The sequence below is a fragment of the Poecilia latipinna genome, unplaced genomic scaffold, assembly GCF_001443285.1.
Source record: "Poecilia latipinna isolate Pla-1442-1.1 unplaced genomic scaffold, P_latipinna-1.0 Scaffold54, whole genome shotgun sequence".
Classification (NCBI taxonomy): domain Eukaryota; kingdom Metazoa; phylum Chordata; class Actinopteri; order Cyprinodontiformes; family Poeciliidae; genus Poecilia; species Poecilia latipinna.
Window position 1 is genome coordinate 101,031 of NW_015112670.1, and position 19,836 is coordinate 120,866.

At 37.1% G+C, this 19,836-nt stretch overlaps 4 protein-coding genes across 5 annotated transcripts; 2 read left to right on the plus strand and 2 right to left on the minus strand.

Moving 5' to 3' along the window:
* Positions 1-46: 46 nt before the first annotated feature.
* prr19 (proline rich 19) lies at positions 47-5,769 on the plus strand. Its single transcript, XM_015052823.1, has 4 exons — positions 47-192; positions 2,559-3,796; positions 4,386-4,462; positions 4,719-5,769. Exons 1-4 carry the CDS (start codon positions 62-64, stop codon positions 5,331-5,333), a joined length of 2,061 nt encoding a protein of 686 aa, XP_014908309.1. The 5' UTR covers positions 47-61; the 3' UTR covers positions 5,334-5,769.
* Positions 5,502-10,528, minus strand: tlr21 (toll-like receptor 21). 2 transcript variants are annotated; one of them, XM_015052805.1, is made up of 3 exons: positions 10,324-10,528; positions 8,997-9,065; positions 5,502-8,900 (listed from the first exon to the last, which is right to left on the minus strand). In XM_015052805.1, exon 3 carries the CDS (start codon positions 8,790-8,792, stop codon positions 5,856-5,858), a length of 2,937 nt encoding a protein of 978 aa, XP_014908291.1. In that variant the 5' UTR covers positions 8,793-8,900; positions 8,997-9,065; positions 10,324-10,528; the 3' UTR covers positions 5,502-5,855. The 2 variants fall into 2 exon arrangements, with proteins under 2 accessions (XP_014908291.1, XP_014908297.1); XM_015052811.1 differs by lacking the exon at positions 10,324-10,528 and adding an exon at positions 9,992-10,240.
* Positions 10,529-10,595: 67 nt separating this feature from the next.
* On the minus strand, positions 10,596-12,130 carry cnfn (cornifelin). Its single transcript, XM_015052714.1, has 4 exons — positions 11,699-12,130; positions 11,483-11,599; positions 11,251-11,387; positions 10,596-11,070 (listed from the first exon to the last, which is right to left on the minus strand). Exons 2-4 carry the CDS (start codon positions 11,595-11,597, stop codon positions 10,981-10,983), a joined length of 342 nt encoding a protein of 113 aa, XP_014908200.1. The 5' UTR covers positions 11,598-11,599; positions 11,699-12,130; the 3' UTR covers positions 10,596-10,980.
* Positions 12,131-15,965: 3,835 nt separating this feature from the next.
* Positions 15,966-18,342, plus strand: cxcr3.2 (chemokine (C-X-C motif) receptor 3, tandem duplicate 2). Its single transcript, XM_015052844.1, has 2 exons — positions 15,966-16,513; positions 16,666-18,342. The coding sequence occupies exons 1-2, from the start codon at positions 16,475-16,477 to the stop codon at positions 17,755-17,757; spliced, it is 1,131 nt and encodes a 376-aa protein (XP_014908330.1). The 5' UTR covers positions 15,966-16,474; the 3' UTR covers positions 17,758-18,342.
* Positions 18,343-19,836: the final 1,494 nt, after the last annotated feature.

Here is a 19,836-nt window from a genome sequence, read left to right on the forward strand (position 1 = left end):
ACACCGTTTAAACAAAAATATGATTAGTAATGAGACAGATCTACCCCATTATTTGTCAAAAATGGTTTCGCCCTTCTTGTCGTCGTTCGAGGGTGTCAGTACTGCGCAGTTGGGCTGCGCAAAGAAACGCAGATTCGGTGTGTTGCCAAGCAACGAAAGATTCAAGGACGAGGAAAGTACCGGACCATTTCGGTAAGGCACAAGTGTTGTCTAAACACTTTTATGTTACTGTATAATACTACCTTCATGTTCTCTAGTCACTAAATATTAACCTAAATTTAAAGTAAATGTATTCGTTTTTATATGTGTGTGCATGTTTTGTTTTTTAGAATCCACAGCAGCTATTTCATGATTTAGATTAGATTACACCTGTTGGTTGACGTTACCAGCTGGCTAACCGTTGTTAACTGATTGGACGATCCCAGAAATAAGGATTTATTAAATGTATGAGCCCATAAATGCTGTCAGACTTGATATAATTAGTGTGGAAACTCTTTGTCACATGTGTGCCAGTTTGACACAGGATTGTGGATGCCCTGTTTCAGTTGTAGTTAGTATTTCCGATGACTCGCACTTGGTGACTCATTTTCTTATAAGTGGTTGGTGCTGCTGGTGTTGTGCTTTAGGTGGCCCTTGCTTAGCTTCCTATATATCAGCGTTGTTGAAAATTATGTGGGTACACATGGCTCTACATCATGATTTTATAACAGGATCAAAAGTATGTCCTAATTCAAGTTTGAAGAAAAACTCAAAGGTGCTCAACACCATTGCTTTTGACACCTTAAAAGAGCTTCGTCTGCTCCATCTCAGTTTAGTTACTTGTGATTTCTGGCAGGAATAGACTTGATTATTGTGGACCTTTTCCAAAGTAGCCTGAACAGATGATACTCGGATCTCTGTGAGAAGGACGCTATCTCTGGGCAATCTCTTAGATGTCTCCCTGGTCCAACACACTTGAATCCAACTGCTGAATCACCTTCTAAGTGCAGTCAAGTTCTCCAGAGTCCTGCTAACGACTTCATTATGTGACTCAGGTGTGTTGAATTTGGGACGCATCTAAAAGTTGCAGGGGACCAGCCCTGGAGGCCTGGAGTTGCCCACCCCTGCATTAGTAGCTGCTGACAGATTCTTAGAAATTACACTTGTCCATGTTTGCACAATTTCAGTTCCCCTAAATGTACAACTGTTGGTTTAAAATGCTAGAACACCCTGTCAGCTTTATTTAGGGGACAGTCATCCCCAAAAGTTTTAAAACGGACAAAAATGTTTTTTGTTGTACAGAGTTTAGTTCTTTACATTCATTTGCAATATTTGTCAGATGTTTGTATGATACATTGAAGTTAATACACATTTAATCAATTAATGAAGGCATTTATTGAATAGTACATCACATTACTAAAGTGCTCACAGGTTTTGAAAAGCATGATATGAACGTGAACCTGGGATTTTAATGCTTTGGTCCCAAAGCCACTTATTTCTTACTTTAGTTTTGAGGTTGATTCCATTTTTGTACAGTGAAAAGCATCGCTCATCGCCAGAATTGGTCCTGAATTGTCTGACGAACTCGCTTCTGGAGCATGGTTTGATAATATTTTTAATTAATGCAGGATTTTTAGGCAATTTCTGAGTGGTTTTTGGATGATTCACTGTCAGCATGGGATGACTCTTTTCTTCTCCAGACAGTCTTATTCTGCATGTTTGTTTTTTAATGAAGAATACTTTTACTTTAGTCAATTTGTACCCCAATCCTGAATGTGATTGGTCCTTGATGATTTTCTTGAATAAGATGGCTTTTTTAGTGCTCTTCTAGTACTTCTAGAAACACTCCCACCTTCCAGATGTCATTCCTAAGCAGGTCCTGCACTGCTGACAACCTGATCTGTTTGTTCAATCCCTTTGGTGTTTGGAGATAGTCCTGAAAATTGTTGAACTTTCTTTGGTACCCTGAAACATTATTTTCAGCAAATAGATATATTCTTGCTTGTTGAGCCCTTTTGATGCAAAGCAATAATGATGACAGAAAGTTTTTCATTGGGGGAAACTGCTGTTGACATAAGAAAACATATTTTAAAGCAACCATTATGCTCTTGGTATCAGCGGTGCTGTCCTTGTTAATACAATTTCCCCAAGCTTCCCATAAAATCAATGAAATAGGGGATTTCATGTTATTTTGGGGTAGCATGAAATTCAGTCATATTCAATAAATTAGACCAGTTTTGAAAAGTAAATTTATTTCAGGGTTAGTAAACATTATAAACATATAGAATCATTAAGACAAAGGAACATGGCAGACAGACTAGGGTTAGAGTTATGGAAAAGTTTAAAGCACAGTTAGGTTATTAAACAATCTCTCAACCTTTGAACATCTCACAAAGCACTGTTCAATCCCTTGTCTGAAAATGGAAAGCATATTACATGACTGCAAATTTAACAAGAAATAGCCAGCCGCCTGTATGGAAGAATTGAAATAGTTGAAAAATAGCTACGAGAAATCTCAGTTGCAGTTTCCCTGAGGAGACAGACATTTTCATTTATCAGTTTATGTTATCTTTCCACAGATCCCCTTGCAGCATGAGCCACGTATGTGGCAGGTCTTCATCAGAAAAAAAATACTCATACAAAAATCAGTCAAAAGCAGCAGATAAAAAGTGTTGTTGTGTCACCACACTGACTGGAGACTCAAAATATTTTATCCATGGCAGAGACAAGCAGCACAAAATAAAACGTCTTAGGACCCGCAAGGAGAGATGTCAGATGAGGGCTGACAAGAGAGAGACCTCAAAAAACAAGTCACACCACCATCACTGTTTTTCCCAAAGCAAGAAGAACTTGATCTTTTACCCAAACAATCACCACAATTGTCATTTACCCACAAGGAAAAATGCACAAATTTTAAGCACTGTTGCTGTTACACAGGAGCCGAGTATCATCACAGAAAGCCGCCTCTTAGGACACCATGGTCTCTTCAACCATGAGGTGAAGTCCATCAATATTGAACGTGTGCTAAGTGAGCAGAGCAAACTTGAAGAAAGTGAAGAAAAAACAAATGAGGAGACCAATGACACCCCCTATTTATCATCCACACCTTCTAATCTCATTCTGCTCTCCAGTGATGGTTTGCTGGGTGCTGACGCTGATGTACCAGTTAAAAAGAAAGCAAAGACTTCTACAAAGACCCATGATGACTCCCAAGATATTGAAATGACGAACCTGCAGTTTAGCAATCCAGGGGCAGATACATCCGGTCAGAGACTTCAGCAACAACTTCCCTCTTCTTGTGAAAGTTTTAAAAGCACCGACCAAAGTAAAAAACGCTTCCAAACAACAAAGACCAAACACACAGATAGTAGTATGTCTGGAATGGACAAAGCCTTACAACCAAAGCCTCTTGATACTAGAGATAAAATTAAGACCGTGAACAAGACAATAAATGGAGACCAGGACTCTTCATCTGAAACAGATTATCTAGTATCAAGTCCACGACATGTTGCCTCACTCTCTGCTGACAACTTTGACCAACAGAACTTACACCAAGATCCAGAACATGTATGGAAGACCACACATGAAGTGGCAGAACATTTGAGTGAATGGCTGCATTTTCCAGTACCACACAGGAGAGACTTATCGTCAGAAACCAGGGAGGTGTTACTAAAAGCCCTGCAAGAGAGACATGGGCCCCACCTTCAAGCAAACCTCCAGGAGATGCAGCGAACGCTTAGATTTTATAAAGATCCTTCACAGGCCTCAATTGAGCAAGAACAACACATGATGAGAGACGACAAGCTTTTTTCTACAGGTAAAAAAACTTACATTTACTTAATTTTATGTTTATCATTTAACTTTCAAAGAAACATAGTAGTTCATAGTTTGACCCTTCAATTCTGATAACGGCGTCAGTTTGGATGGCTTTTTAAAACAGAAAAATTTGGTCATCCTACTCTTCATGTTCATACTATGGCAATCTTGGGCCTTGACCAGTATTATTATACAATGATATGCTGTGTAGCGAACAATCATTAAAAATATCTTATCTTTTCATAGGAACACATCAATCAATCAATGAAGTAAAAATTATATCTTTTTCAAAGGTTTTCTTAATTGTTTTTAAATTAGGTTTTAAATAACCTAATATTTTGAAAGTAGGTTATTTAAAAGGGATTTCTTTTGGGGCAAATGTAGTTGAAGAAAATATTAATCCAGTTTTTGGTTTTATTCATGACAGCTTCAAATGGTATTGATGCTTCAAACTGGGTTGAAAATTGTTTCATGTCATGAGTTGTAGCTTAGCAATAGATTACAATACATACATAGTCTATATTTGTTTTAAAAAGCAGGAGTACTTCTTGGATTTATAGCAGTTATTTAGTTTTGCTTCCCTCTTTCAGATGCATCTGTGAAAACCACAGGAAGTGAACGTTTATGTTGGACATCCAGTCCTCAGACATGCAACAATCTACAACAGGTATAGATCTTAAAGCTACAATCTTTATCACTGCAAACACAGAGGTACAGCTCAATATTTATATGGCTTCAGGATTATATATGTCAGACTGCATAAAAAAGTAGGATTGAGAGAACAAACCAAAGTGGGTATTTTCATCTTTAGACTTTTTCATTCAAACTTCATTTTAACTTTTTTTTATTGCTATATTTCTTTAAATGCTTTTTAATGTTAGACACTATATTCTCTGTTTTTTTTTTTTGTTCTTGTTATTAAGATTACTGAAGAGTTGGCAAACCCTGTGGACACCTTCGTCAAACCCTTGGATGAAACCTTTAAACCTGGTTTCTCTCCCTTCCTTCACATGGACTTTGAGCCTTCTGGAACTTCAGTGAGTGACTTGTTTGCTCACTCTCCCATATCATACCAACAAGACAATGTCTCAGGGCTTGAACTCTGGGAAACCAGCAAATGTAAGACTCAAGAGTCAGATTTGCTTGATTTGTTTCAAAACAATTTTGTGAACCAAACTAGGAACTTGAGAGAGCGGCTGAGTGAGCAACAGCCACATCACAGCAACGTCCAGCCTTTCTTTTCCCACCAAGATAGACATTCAGCAGATCTGCATGTTTTTCCCCGGGAACAGAACCCATCTAAAACTGACAGGTTTTATTTTGCTCCTTTCTTCCCATCAAAAAGTCACCGCCGCTCGCAGAGTAATCACTTACAAGGTTTTGGTCAGTTTTCACCTGTTCACCAAAATTTCCGGCCCGATCCTACTGACATGATGCACTACCCCCCATCACACATGCTTGAAAGAAACCTGGTACCTCCATCTTCATCCTTACCAAGTCCGGAGCACTGGTCTTTTCCTCCTATGAGACTGTACTAATACGTGGTTAAGCTCTGAATGGACAACTGCCTGTTGACATTGCTCTCTGAGTTTTGTACCATTTAGACAAAGTATTCATGTGTGCTTATTTGAAGTAGTATTAAACTGAAAAAAAACAACAATAGGTGTCATCACAAACTATTTTTGGTTCAATTTGTGTTCATTAAAGGCAACAACCAATTATGCATTATGTGCATCTTTAGAACATCTTTTATTATGCTGACTGCTACATTACAAATACATGCACAAAAGTGTACAATTCTTTAAGAAGCTTGAGTTTTTTTCTGGTTTAGAAAATGCTGTTTTGAAAGTTGTTTCTCACTTATTGTGACTGCCAAACACGATCTACATTTATGGAAAAAACTGTATGACAGAACATCTGAGAATCTGTAAGAATATAAATGAACATAGAAATAAATTGGTCATAACATGCTAACTACTATTGGTGTTTGCATAAAAAATAATTTATATACATTTACAATTGCATTACATAACTTGTGTCAATAAACAAAGGGCACCTGTTTAAGGTTGCAAATAATCTTCATCGTCCGATAAGAGTTTCTCATAATTTCCTGTTTCATTGCTGGCTCGAGCAAAGTCTTCATCTGGGTCATTTTGTTCGGTTTCCAGTCTGTTGCCTGCTCTGATTGCCCTGCGTAGCTGATTCCAGAACAGCTCTTGGGCCTGTGAGGGATCAGTGCAGTCAGGGCCAGGCCACTGAAGATAGGTCTTTTTCAACATAACTTTCCTCATGCGGTGGTAGGAAGACAGCTGCCTCTCGGAAATTGGCTCCAGAAACACGAGCAGAAGGACGTCTCGGTGCTCATCGAAGAGCCTGTAACTTGCGAGCTGGATCTCCAGAGAGCACCACTCACTCCGGAGGAAGTTTTTGCTCACGACACAAATGGTTTTTCTGCTGCTGTACACTGCAGTGACGATGTTGTCCACAATGTAGCGACCCACCTCAAAGTCCCTGTGATGCAAGCAGAGCTTAAAAGATGATCCATTTCCCTCCAAGTTGGGCAACAACTGATTCATGACCCACTCCTCATCAGAGAAATTATAGGAGATGAAAGCATCATATGTACACTTTTCCTCCTTCTCCCTGAGTCTCCTCCAGTGATCACTAAACCAGGAGCGGAACACATAGTAGCTGTACTTGATTTTCCAGTACAGTTTGACATAAAGTAAAGGAGAGACTGTAAACAGAAAGATCACAGCTGCTGTGCTGAAAAACAGATACTTTCCTTGATCAATATAGCAAACCTTTGTATCAAAGTTGTGAAATTTTTGTTTTTTATCCACTTGACATTTCATTTCGTAGAGATAGACTATCTGAACATTTGGGTTATTTACTGTGTAATTTTGCAGAAGGCTGTTTTTGCAGGTACAGCTAAGAGGGACATTACGCATATCAAGGTAATGGAGTTTAGGTAAACTCTCAAGAGCATCTACTGAAATGCTCTGCATCACATTACGATTTAGCTGAAGCATGCGTAGCTTTGTAAGATTCCCAAATACATCCTTGGAGAAGTTCTGAATTCCCATATTTTCTACAACCAACCTGGTCAGATTTCTGAGATTCTTGAAGACTCCTGGTTTCAATTGGGCCACTCCAACACAACAGTTATCCAGTGTGAGGAACTTTAAGCTTGTCAGATCATCAAAGGCTTCAGGAGGAAGAAAATCAATTTTGTTGTTGGTGAGGTACAAAGATTCTAACGAATGGAGTCCTTTGAAAAATTTTTTAGGTAAAACAACAAGGCCATAATTTCTCTGGCTGTCCAGTTTCAGATCACTGAGTTTGCTGAGGTTTACAAATGGTGAAATGACACTTTCTTTGTAGAAACGAATGAAATTTTTTTGTAAATCCAGCACTGTAAGTGTGTCTTGAAATGCATGGTAGAGTGACGAATCAATTTGTTTCAGGTTGTTTCCATCTAGGTAGAATTTTGAAAGACTTCTTAACCCATCAAGGCCAGAAGGATGTATTTGGGTGATCTTATTACCTCCAAGGTCCAATGTAATTAGATTTCTTAGGTTCATAAAAGTCTCATTAAATATGACAGAAATGCGATTATTGCGCAGATTGAGTATTTGCAGGTTGTAATTATCTTTAAATGTGTCATTAAACAAATCAGTAAGGAGGTTATTGTCCAGTCGGAGGGTCTTAAGATTTTTTAACCCTCTTAGGGCTTTGCGATGGAGAAAAGCAATATTATTTATGTTTAGCTTTAGCGTCTCAATCTTTGGCATGTGACTGAAAGCATATCCACTGACTGAGAGGATGCGATTGTAACGGTAGCTCAGTTCTTTTAAGTTGTTAAAATTGATCGTTTTACAGCTTTTGAGTGAAGTAATATGGTTGTGCTCGGCATTAAACTTCTTGATACCAACTTGTTTGCCTAAAAAGTCCAAGCAGTGTACTTTATTCAGGTCATTGTTGGATAAATCCAAAGCTCCAATGATCTGAGGGCACACAGAAAAGGTAGAATTTGTTGCATTATGAATGCCATTATGTGTTAAATCTATATTTTTAATCCAACTCCGCTTTCTTCTCAGCATTGTGCATAAATCTATAAGTAGACTGTCATTCTTTAGACCCATCCCTGAGAAAACTACATGACCTGCACTGATGTTGCTGATGTTTAAAAACTCCACTGCCTTGACACTCGTTGACCGCAACTGGAGCCTCTTTACGTTTCTCAAATCCACTCCTTCTAGAGCTTTCGTGGAAAGCTTTGAATTAAATGACAGATCAAGCACCTGGATGAATCTGAGGAGTGATGGATTACATCCCAAAGTATGCAGATTGTTTCTACATAGGTCTAAAACCTTGAGGGATTGTGGTAGGGATATATTTGAATCACTGAGTGAAGTCAAGTTGTTGGAGGAAAGATCTAAGAATTTTAGACTTGTTAGATGCGATACAGACTTCACAACTGCAGAAAAATTGGTAAGATTGTTATTCCTCAAATTTAAGGTTTTTAGATTAGCAACATCGGAAAAAATGTCTTCAGGCAATGCCTTTAAAACATTGTTTGTCAGTAAAAGGGAGGTGAGGTTATGCAGGTCCTGAAACAATAAAGGGCTGAGGTCTGACAAATTGTTAAAGGATAAATTTAGATGCTTAAGTTGATGCAGTGTCTGAAAAGCCAAAGGATCAATAGCACTCAGCTTGTTCTTATCCAAACTGAGATACTGTAAGTTTGGTAAATGAGCAAAGCTGTTGTTGGGAATGTGCTGCACAGGGTTGAAAGAAACTGTGAGATTGACAGCAGATCCTGGGAGATCTTTTACAATATCAGATATTTTCGTGTTGTTTCGATTTTTGCATTTGAAACTTGTCAGGATATAGTATGGATCTGCAATGCAGCTTTTAAAGCTGTAGCTGCTGATGAGTTGAACTGCACACAGAATAAGTCCGAGCAGACTAAGCTGATAAGTCAGAGTGGCCATTTTGTCTAGATGACATGGAGAAAAGCAGACTTCAAAAGGTTTTGAACGTTGCCATTGTTGGTTTTCTTGTGATGTCAGATGGGACCTCAATGTAGCTGCACTGTGAATCTGTGAACAGAGATTAATTTCAAATCAGATTGTGTTAAATACTTCAATGATTTAAAAAGCAATAGTTGTAAATAAAAAGACAAATTTCAGTTTTACCCGTTTCCTTGTAGTTTCAGATGGAGTTGTATGATTCAGGTGTGGTTGTATTTGTCATGAAACTGTGACCTGGTGATAAAAATAATACACTATTGTCAATACTTTCATATCCCCACTCCCCGTTCCCTCTTTTTCTTCCTCTCATTTGTATAATTACATTGTGGCACTGCAATCTTCACAATGCTTATTTCAAACTTGTTTGTTTTTGCTCCACCAAATATCAATTAAATGAGAGTTTACTGACGGTAGTAAGTAATATGAAGGTACACCAAGGTAGTTAAAATGACAACATTGTAAATTATCCTATAATTAAAAGTAATTTCAATTAAATTCCAGAGAAAGCGCCAAAATGACCAGACTTTTCATCGGCTGATTAGAGCTTGGAGCAGCACAGATTTGTTGCACACTCGTGGTATTTCATTTTTTTTTTCCTTTTAACTTTAAAAAGACAAATCTTTCAATTAGAACATACTGATGGCCATTAACAATATCCACTATTGGTGGAATGTAATCTAAACTAGGAACCTCCAATTACCTTTATTACTGTTTTAAAACTGCAGTCGGTGTACTTGGTGTATGTCTGTTTACCAGCTGATTGCAGTATGATACTAGAGAAGATAGCCTGACTAAATAAACTTCTATCAGCTCAGATTCTGTGAATCATAAATAGCTCTAAATATTATGTGCAATAAGGTCTATAATTCTTACTAAATTTGGCAGACATTTATAATGTAATATTGCTTTAGTTTGATCAAGATAACAAATATTTGCATAGCAGTATTATAACTTTAATAATATTTACATTACATTAGTTACACTTTAAGGATACAGCTCATTTTTTTCTTTTTAAAGAAAAGAGACATGCCATGTGAAACAGGAAACTAACATGCCAGTACATGCACTAATCACAGCAGTTGGTGACGAGTAAGACTAACTGTTAGCTTCATCAGCCTCACGTGACTATTTTAATATTTAGAAGTTTTTCTTCTCCTTACCTTAGCCTGGAGAATTTCCAAAGTTGTTAGCAGAATCGGGAACTAATCTGCCTCTCAAACTTTTGTCAACAAGTCAGAGGAAAATGTCCAAGAGTGCAGCATAAGTTGTAAAATAAAGACATAAGTAAACAAGTAAACTTTTTGTACAGTGCGTCTTTAAGGAACCTATTATTGTGCAAAACCCGTCATGTGATAATGTAACATCACTTTCAAATTAAAGGCACAGTAGCATATTCACTTACTCATTTACTTTATCTCTTAAAGAAAATTAGTAAATTTAGTGTCTCAGACTGACCTTAAAACACATCAAACTTACTAACACACTTCCTTACCTGTTCAGATGAGCCCTGATCCTTCCACCTTGTTCCTTCAGAAAGCTCTGTTGCTACATGACTGAAAACACGGACTTATTCAGAAAGAGGAAGATAGTGGCAGCCCACTGAAGTCCTTCCAGATAAAGCTAGTGTACATGACGTTAAAATAAACGAAACCCACAATTAGCTATTTCCCATTTGATTTATTGAAATACCAGTGACTGTGTAAGCACAAGTGAATACAAAAAGTACAAAACATTGCTGTAAATAAAACGTGATGCACTGTTGAAACATAATTAAATAAAATAGTTCTGAATAATGTTTTTAAACCTTTATATGCTTATTTGTCCAAAACTATTTCTGCAAAAGGAAGGACCAGTACTGTTTTAAATGTCACTATCTTTTATTTGTCTTTTTTTATTGTTAATTCAACACTATAAGGCTTGTAGATCATTTAGCTTAGTTTTAACATTCTGTATTTCTGCCTTCACTTCACGTCATTAACAGTTCCCAGCTTATAAAGTAGATGTATAATACTAAGAAATGTTAAAGTAATACAAGATACGTTTACATTAAATGTCTTTAATTTTCCTTTCTTTTTTTAACATTCACAATGCAATGTTTTTGTTTTTCTTTTTTTTCTTACAGTTATTTAAAAATTAATCAGCAATCTGTTTATCCTCTCATCTTCTGCTCTCGCGCCATCTGACACAGTCCACATAAAGGCAGGCAGGCCATGACCGCCCAGTCGTCACACACAGAGCCCTAAAATTCAAAAACATCAGACAAATTGTGAAAAATTAATATTAAGTTTAACATATACTTAAAATCTTAGACCCACAAAAGATCCCTAGACTCAAAACCGCCAAAATGGGTTCTTTTTTTTATTTAGCATGTTATTTTTGTTCTCCTTTGTTTTGTTTAATGATCAACTTTTCCACTCACCTCAATGTTGTATTTGCTGCGTATGCTTGTTCTTAAAGCAATCATGGCACCTGGGAGGAAAGGTAGACAGCAGCTATCCCCATTATCTTGAGCCACTTTACAACCAAGGATGCATGGGATAAATGCCCCACATAGACCTTCAGATGAAAGGCAGAAGAACAAATAAAAATTTAGATTTATTGGAAAAGAAAACGTAACCAGCTTCCTTTCGCAATGCCATAAAAACACATACAGATGCCGCAGTCTTCACAGCAGTCGCACACATTTGTATTCCAGTCTGAAAAACGTCCAGTTGTCACTGTGTACTGGGTAGTTTGTGAGGTAACAACATTAGACTGGAATGCCATGGCTAAAAGCAAAAGCAAAGAAGAGTTTGAATATTTTCAGACTTATCAACCAGCAAGTTTAACTTTATATCATCTGTGATAGAAAATATTATAGACATTACCTTCTTTGTGTCTCAAAGTATTTTCTCTGATGTCGAAGATGGTCACAGTCAGAAAATAATCACTGGAGAGAAAAAGCAGAGCAACTGCCTTTATAACTGGCGTGACAACAGACACAACTCAAAGCACAATTTCTGCTGATATGACATAGCAAACAGTCTGACCATCTAAGTGCAAACATTATGCATAGAAAAGAGTCATTTAGCTTTTAGGGCGTATTACATGTTTTGAAAGGGTTTGCTGGACTTTATCAGCAAAATGTAATTAGGGAACAAAGAAGGCTATTTATATTTTAGCCACTTTGGTGAGGTGTGGTGTGTTGACATGATGAGGGGTCCAGCTGAGTGTAATGAAAACAAAGGGTAGAACATGAACTGTGAAGCTCAAGGACAGAAGAGTGTTGTCATAAAACAAAGATCTTTCAACACGGAAGCATAAACGCTGTACCTCCTTTGGCACACAGGTCCTAGAATATCTGAAAAACTGTACAATGGGATTGTACTGAACAGAAGACCCCCAAAAATTATAATAATAATAAATTTTGTTTTCACAACTGAACTTTATATGTTTGAAAATGCTGCACAAATGTTCAGTGCCTTACAAATGTGTGTATTCCCCTCAAACATTTTGTCCATCCTATGACATTAAATTTCAACTTATCCCATGTGATTTAATGTAACAGACTAGCAAAAGTAGCATGTAATTGAAATTTAAATAGTAATTTAAATAGTAGGACACCATTTGTTAATAGTGTCCTACTCTGGGTAATTCAATTCCTGTATAAATAGTTGTTCATGTAGATCACGCCTAACAGGTAAATGTCTCAAAGTCTCAAAGACGCTGTTTACTTCAGAATCTTAACATTGAATATATTTAATGCAATTGCAGACCTGCAAAAATGGAAATGACAGGTAACATGTGAGAGGAGATAATTAGAAAATTGTACTTTCTTGCATGAAAACACTTTGTGCAATGAAAAATACTTCACCCTGAAGACTGCGGCCCCACTGCTGAGCATAGTTTTGGCAGCATGATTAAATGTGCATAACATAATTTGAATGTGATGTCAGGGAAAAAAAAACATTCTGTCCTTCCACTATATATGTAAACATGTCGTGGATTTTTCAAAAAACTTGAGAATTTTTGCTATGAAGGAAGTTGTGTGCAGGAGAGTGGGTGTGTGTCTCCCCTACCTTCCATCTTCGCAGGGTGTGACTAACAGGTGTGGCCACTAGGTGGAGCTCATCAAGACTAACCAGGAGGAACTAAAAGAGGAGCAAATTTAACTGAAGTAAGTGCCAGATTGTTTTCTCACATTATGTAGTAATAAGGCTCTGTAATTATATCACTTGCTAGTTCCAAGTATGAGTGCTTACCATTGTCTTTTCTCTTTCCTACAGTCGGCTTCTTTCTTGAACCTTCGTCGTCTCTTCTGTCTGTTGGGAGATTCGTCCTCTGGACCTCCTCCACAAGTCCTATTGCTTCTCCTGCAGCTGCCCTCCTAGATCCCACACCATTCACCTGCTGACCCATCCAGCACTCACTCCACCACTACTTCCCACTGGAAACAGAACAGAGACAGAATAAGTAACCAAACCGCACACACGCTCACTGTTAATTGCATTGTCTTTGGCTATATGTTCTCCTCTCCTGGATTATTTCAAAATCCTCAATACCATCCCAAATATCAGACATTAATTGCTTATCTTCCTTTTTAGTTTGGACCTGGACCAAGGGTGCTGAATATTGATTTTACTCTAATATTGTACTTTTAACTATAACCACCTGTTTTAGCAGCAGGTTTTTACTAGCATCTTTAGTGCTACAAGCACCTGTTGCTTAATTCAACCTCTTAAAACACCCTTTTTCCACCACACCTTACTCAAACAACACAGATCAAATATCATATAAAATAAACATATCATGTTAAAAACTAATGCAATGGAGACAAATCATGTTGATTGCAACATAAGTATAGAAAAATTAAACTTTCCTCAATATCACTAAAAATTTGAAAACCACCTGTGTTCAACTTAATGTGCCATATACAGAAACATACATCCTAACTTACTACAGTTTATTATTGTTTCTTACTGTAAAAAACATGTATTAGGAAATCTGAGCATTTCCTCCAAATAGTTAAAAAGTGTATACAACTCCCATTAAACATGTATGGACAAAAACGTCTCATCGAAGTTGTAGATATTGTTTTAACTACAAAATCTCTTAAACATGCGAGTTCTTTAATGAAATACTTCAGAATGTTTCAGTTACAACAATTCTCAATTACAGAGTCTGACCACCAGAGGGCAGTGACAAGCTAATTTCTGACCAGATTGTGTCTTGCTTTATTCCCGTCAGAAAGGCATATCAGTATATCTGTACAGATCGAGAAGAAATAAAAGAATGTTGCATTTATACTGAAAATTGTTGCGACATATACATATCTGGCCCCCATCAAAGACAAAATGGCATCTAAAAATATATGAGTTGAGTATGAACACCGATCTTTTGAGAAAGCACAACATGCTGGTTGTTGCGCAACATTTGCTTTACGAGAAGACCCTCAGATAAGATGCTTTACTTGAAACAAGACTAACCACAAGAGTCCTCAGTTCCTCAGAAAGTTTTAAAAAAAAAATCACACCAACACTCCAAATTAATAGGCTGGATTTTTTTTTAGTGCTGTCTGCCCAGTTGGTGACTGTGGTTCACTGTGTGATTCATATGTGCTCTTAAAGCGGCACAGAGGTTTGTCACCTTGTGTTTGTCTGAACTCAGCCTTCTTTCCAACCTAAAATATGTTTTTGTTTCATTTAAAAATCTAACTTTTCTAAAGAGGACAAATGCACTGAAACAGCATCAAAAATCAGCAAAACTGCTAAAATTAAAGGTTTTAAAGTCTCAGAAACCTTGAATATTAGCAGGTTTGCAGATTTTTGAACGTTTGTCACCAATTTGACATTTATTTTGGAAAACTGAACAAAAAACAAAAATGTATTGCAGGAACAAATATTAAAAAATGCTGCAACAACCAGTCTGCATACCCTAAACAGGATATTAACAGTATTTTATTAGTCCATTTTGGGACACATTTTTCTCTTTAAGCAGCATTAACTGAAATGGTTTTGATGAAAAAAAACATTCCTTATACGGTTTTACTTACTGCTAATCTAAAAAAAATCTTTAATTAGCTAAATATAAGATTTTTTTCTTATTTAAAAGTTGTACTTTTGGAGTTAGTGGAAAGGACAATGCATGAGAGATATTTTTCTCTCCATTTAGTTTAATGATATTGTTTCTTGATCCTGCCACAGTCACTGCATTACAGACTCACTCATCCAGAGGACAAAATTCTTGAACTTTGTGAAATCTCACTGAAAAAGGGTCAGTGTTCGTGTGAACTGACACTTTTGTCAGTTCACAGGAACTCTGGACTTGATATGTCCTCTGGACTTGATATGTCCTCTGGACTTGATATGTCCAAAACACCAAGTCCAATGTGGTAATTTATGCATTTAAATGACCACAAAAGACGTAATTTAAATGCATGTCAGTGACTTATACCTAAGATGATATGTGCAGAAGTACTGCTGCTTAGGTGGAATCCCTCTCTGGAACATGGCTATGTGTTCATACAGATCTAAAGCAAGGCACCTATGATGCTATCAGTCAGGAATGAATGTTCAGTGTTAGACTCTTTCACTTAGAATCACTCAAGACACATGGAAATGCCACATCTGAATAGGGTATACAATTAATTGTTTGTGGAACTGAATCAATGTGATGTAGCAAAGCATTGGTTTCACGTTGGATATTCTTATGCAACCAGGTTATTGCAACTTTTTCATTTTTTGCATGTTTCCTGTTAGCAGATGTTTGCTTTTCAGCTGAATTGTATCAGACAGATGGCATGGTGAACGCAAACAAAACAAACAAAAAAAAAAACAGAACAAAAAAATGATCTTATAGGAACACATGCATATGGACTTTTTAACCACATAGATGTGCAAATGACTTCATATCCTGCTCTGTTTATTTCTCGCTATTGTTGTGATATGTTGGTTTAGTTTGCCCTGCGTCTGCGCCTCATTTTGTCACATCCTTTCTTCTTCTTCACAAAATCTCAAAAGTAGGTAAGTCTTTTTTTAAATATATATATATTATCCTACATTTCTTCAGATCTCTTGAGTAAATATTGAAAATGAGTTCAATTTTGACAGTCTAAGCTTTTTTAAAACTATAGAAGATTTAGAAAAAATCTTCTATAAATGTGTATAAGATTACTGCTCCAGACAGAGACAAACCAAAGCTGAACAAAATAAGACTGATGTTTCTGTCCAGCAAGCGCTTTCATTTCTCCAGGGAATAATATATTTTTTTTATATATTTTAGTAAAAGCTATTTCTGCTTTTCTGTCAATTCCAAATTTTCACTTTTGGTATTGTAAAATGCAGTTTGAATGTTGTAGAAATATTTTTAAAAATCTGCATACATCCTCAAAAGTTCCATATTCACATCGAATTAAGCAGAAGTTTTTGTAGCTGTCTGCAGACGTCTTAAAAATATGTCACAATTTCCTTGACATACTCATCCATTCCTACTATAGTTTTATGCACATCTGTCCAAAGTGTACAAAGATTCAGTTCCTGAATTTTTGACTTCTTCTTTCTGATCCCTCGTCGTTTCAGACTCAGTGGCTGAGCCGATGCTTTTTTGAGCTGAGTGTGCTCTTGGATGATTTCAGTCGTTCTGCTGCCTCTTTGTTTTCTGCAAGCATGGATCCAACAGCAACAACAACTGATTATTATGATGGTGTAAGTAGACACTTTAATAATCATTCTGTAATCATTCTAGTTTTCTTATAATTAAGGAAATTGTGTTATTCCAACAGAAATGAAAATGTGTTAATAATATAGATAAGAAATTCTGTCTAACTGAGGTCTTCTTTTCTCCTTTGGATAACCAGAGTGACGACGATTATGACAATAATCCAGGAACTGAGGAGGTGATTGCAACTCCATGCAATCAAGAGAGCATCTATGGTTTTGCTAGGAACTACTCCCCCATTGTGTACTGCCTGGTGTTTGTCCTGGCTGTTGTTGGCAATGTCTTGGTGTTGTGTGTGATCAGACGCTACAGAAACTCCCAGAGCGGAGGAGCCTGCGCCTTCTCCCTGACAGACACCTTCCTCCTTCACCTGGCCATTTCTGACCTCCTGCTGGCCTTCACTCTGCCCCTGTTTGCAGTGCAGTGGGCCAATCAGTGGGTGTTTGGCACAGCAGTTTGCAAGATTTCTGGTGCTCTCTTCTCCTTGAACCGCTACAGCGGCATCCTCTTCCTGGCTTGCATCAGCTTCGACCGTTACCTGGCCATCGTTCACGCCGTCAGGTCAGGGTGGAAACGCAACACCTGCCACGCTCAGCTTGCATGTGCAACCATCTGGGTGGTGTGCCTCGGCCTGAGCGGAGTTGACATTGCATTCAAACAAGTGGTGCCAGTGGGCCATAACGACGACGAGAGGATGCAGGTGTGCCAAATATGGTTCACAGCGAATTCCGACCAGTGGCAGGTGAGCCTGCAGCTTGTCAGCTTGAGTCTGGGTTTTGGTCTTCCCCTGCTCGTCATGCTCTACTGCTACGTCCAGATCTTCAGGTCTCTGTGCAACGCCACCCGTCGTCAAAGGCGCAAGTCTCTCCGTCTCATCATCTCGTTGGTATCTGTGTTCGTCATCTGCTGGGCTCCGTACAACTGCTTCCAGCTGGCAGACAGCCTGCAGAAGCTGCGTGTGGTGGCTGGGGGCTGCGATTTTAACCAAGTGCTGGACATTGGGATCCTGATCACTGAAAGCGTGGGGCTTTCACACTGTGCCCTGAACCCTCTGCTGTACGGCTTTGTTGGGGTGAAGTTCAGGAGGGAGCTGCTGAAAATGTGCAAGGAGATGCTTGGGCAGAAAGGCTGGGTGGGAATTGAAAGGTTGAAGAATAGAAGATCTAGAAAAAGCACCGGGTCTCTAACATCTGCAGAAAGTGAACAAACCTCCTACTCCGTCATGATCTGATATCGGTTAGAGATGAAGAGATAAATGTGGCTGAGTGGTGGAGAGTGGGTTTTGACATATAGAAACTTCAGAAAATGTTCTCAGTGACAACATTTTATGTTTATCTAACATTGGTGCTTAAAAGTCAGCGTAGTTCTCTTCATGTTGTTTTTTTATGTCTTACTGTCAACATTGTGGTACTGCATAGATTGTACAAGCTGATGTTGTATAGCGTTTCTGGGAACGTGCAGATTTTTCTGTCCATGGGTTACATCTTGAGAAATATGGGGATTTCTTCATACTTCTTAAAAAAGCTTGTTCAGCAGTTTAAAGCCTGACCTCACTCAGCATTCAGACTGTCACAATTTATTGCTTGTTCAATTCTCAGGAGGTTCACCTGTATATATTAAACTGCTGGATGTGTTAAAGGTTTATCTTACTATTTTTCATTAGATGTTTTTTTTTTCTTTTTTTTTGTCTCAGACAGATATGTAGAACATAAAACTTTGCTGTAAAAGAGGAAATGAACCTGGATTTTGTACATATTAAAGTTTCCCTATGTTTTTTATGGATGATTTCTTTGAAATAAATGTTTTGCAATTAAGATTAAGTGTCTTTCTCTGAATGTTGTTTGACTTTCTGCAGCGATAAAGTGCAAATCCTGGGTCAATGCAAGTGATGCTATGAGAAGACAAATATGCAATGAGACAGGATGAAAGTTGACCTTTACAAATCTATTAGTCAGAACCTGTTCTTGTTTTTGTAGCAGGTTAACCCAATAATATCCACAACATATCAGCAAAAATACTATTTATTGTCAGCAATTAAAGCTGAAGCCAAAAAACAGTGCTAGGTCAGCAAAAAAAACAAAAAAAAAAACATATTGTTGGCATAAATACCAATATTTTTGCAGACATAAAAGCATTGTCAGCAAAATATTATTGTTGCTATACCTATTTTTTTTTGCAAAATGAGCCTTCAGTGTTTATATTAGGGATTTAACAAATTGAATGATTTTATATTGGACATTTAGTCATGGTGAATGTTTTTAAAAAGAAAATATAAAAAGTAACAAAGCAGCTGTGGTGAAGTTTAGGTTTTCATTGTTGTTTTATAAAGTACACAATTCAAAGCCATGCTCCAGTATACATGTAATATAGTATCAATAAGTTCCTCAAACATGTTAAAATGTTTCTAACATCAGAAAAAGCTCAGATTCAGTGTATTATCTCATTACGATACAAGGCCGGATTTAGGATCAGTAACTTTTTTTTAAAAAAAAATCTCTTTATCTTTACTTTAATTTCTTTTTATTTCTCTTTCTCCCTGTTTCTTTTTCTTAAAATCTCTCTCTTTATCATTGTTTATTCAATGTCACATGCTGTTTTCATTTTAATTATGTAAAGCACTTTGAAATGCCTTGCTGCTGAAATGTGCTATACAAATAAAATTTGATTGATTGATTGATTGATTGATAGGATCATCTGCTCTTTAAACCCTCCATTATGGCTCCTAAAAGCTTTGGCCAAAAATGCTAAAGATATGAGCAACATTGTACAATATAAAGGTAAGAATTTCAGCCTTAAAAGTTTCTCCGAGGTGGTTTTATTTAATATATGCAAGACATTTTGCCAAAGAATGCTTACCCAGGTTGTGCACACATTATGATGGACAGATTATTAGGTACAAATGAAACTTGTTTCGTTTTACAAAATGATTTTTTTTTTTGCCCACTTAAAGTTACTTTGAAATATGGCAACATTTTTACAAAATGGTTGGCTTTACAAAGAAACTGGTGCTGAAAAATGTTACAGTAACTATGCCACTCGCCATTAATGTGACACTTCTTCAAAATACAACTTAAGTTTTCAACTTAAAGTTTGTCTGAAAGTTTGCTGTGATCCAGCGTGCTTGAATTCATAATTACTTTAGAAGTCTGGCAATGATATCTTCACATACAAAAATGGTATATATTAACCATCAATATGAAAATCAGAAAAAAGAATAAAATAATTTGCTAATAATTCTTCAGCAATTTCTTTTAAAGATTTTTTTGTTTTCTTTTTGCAAAACATAAATTCAATCTAAAGAAAAGAAATT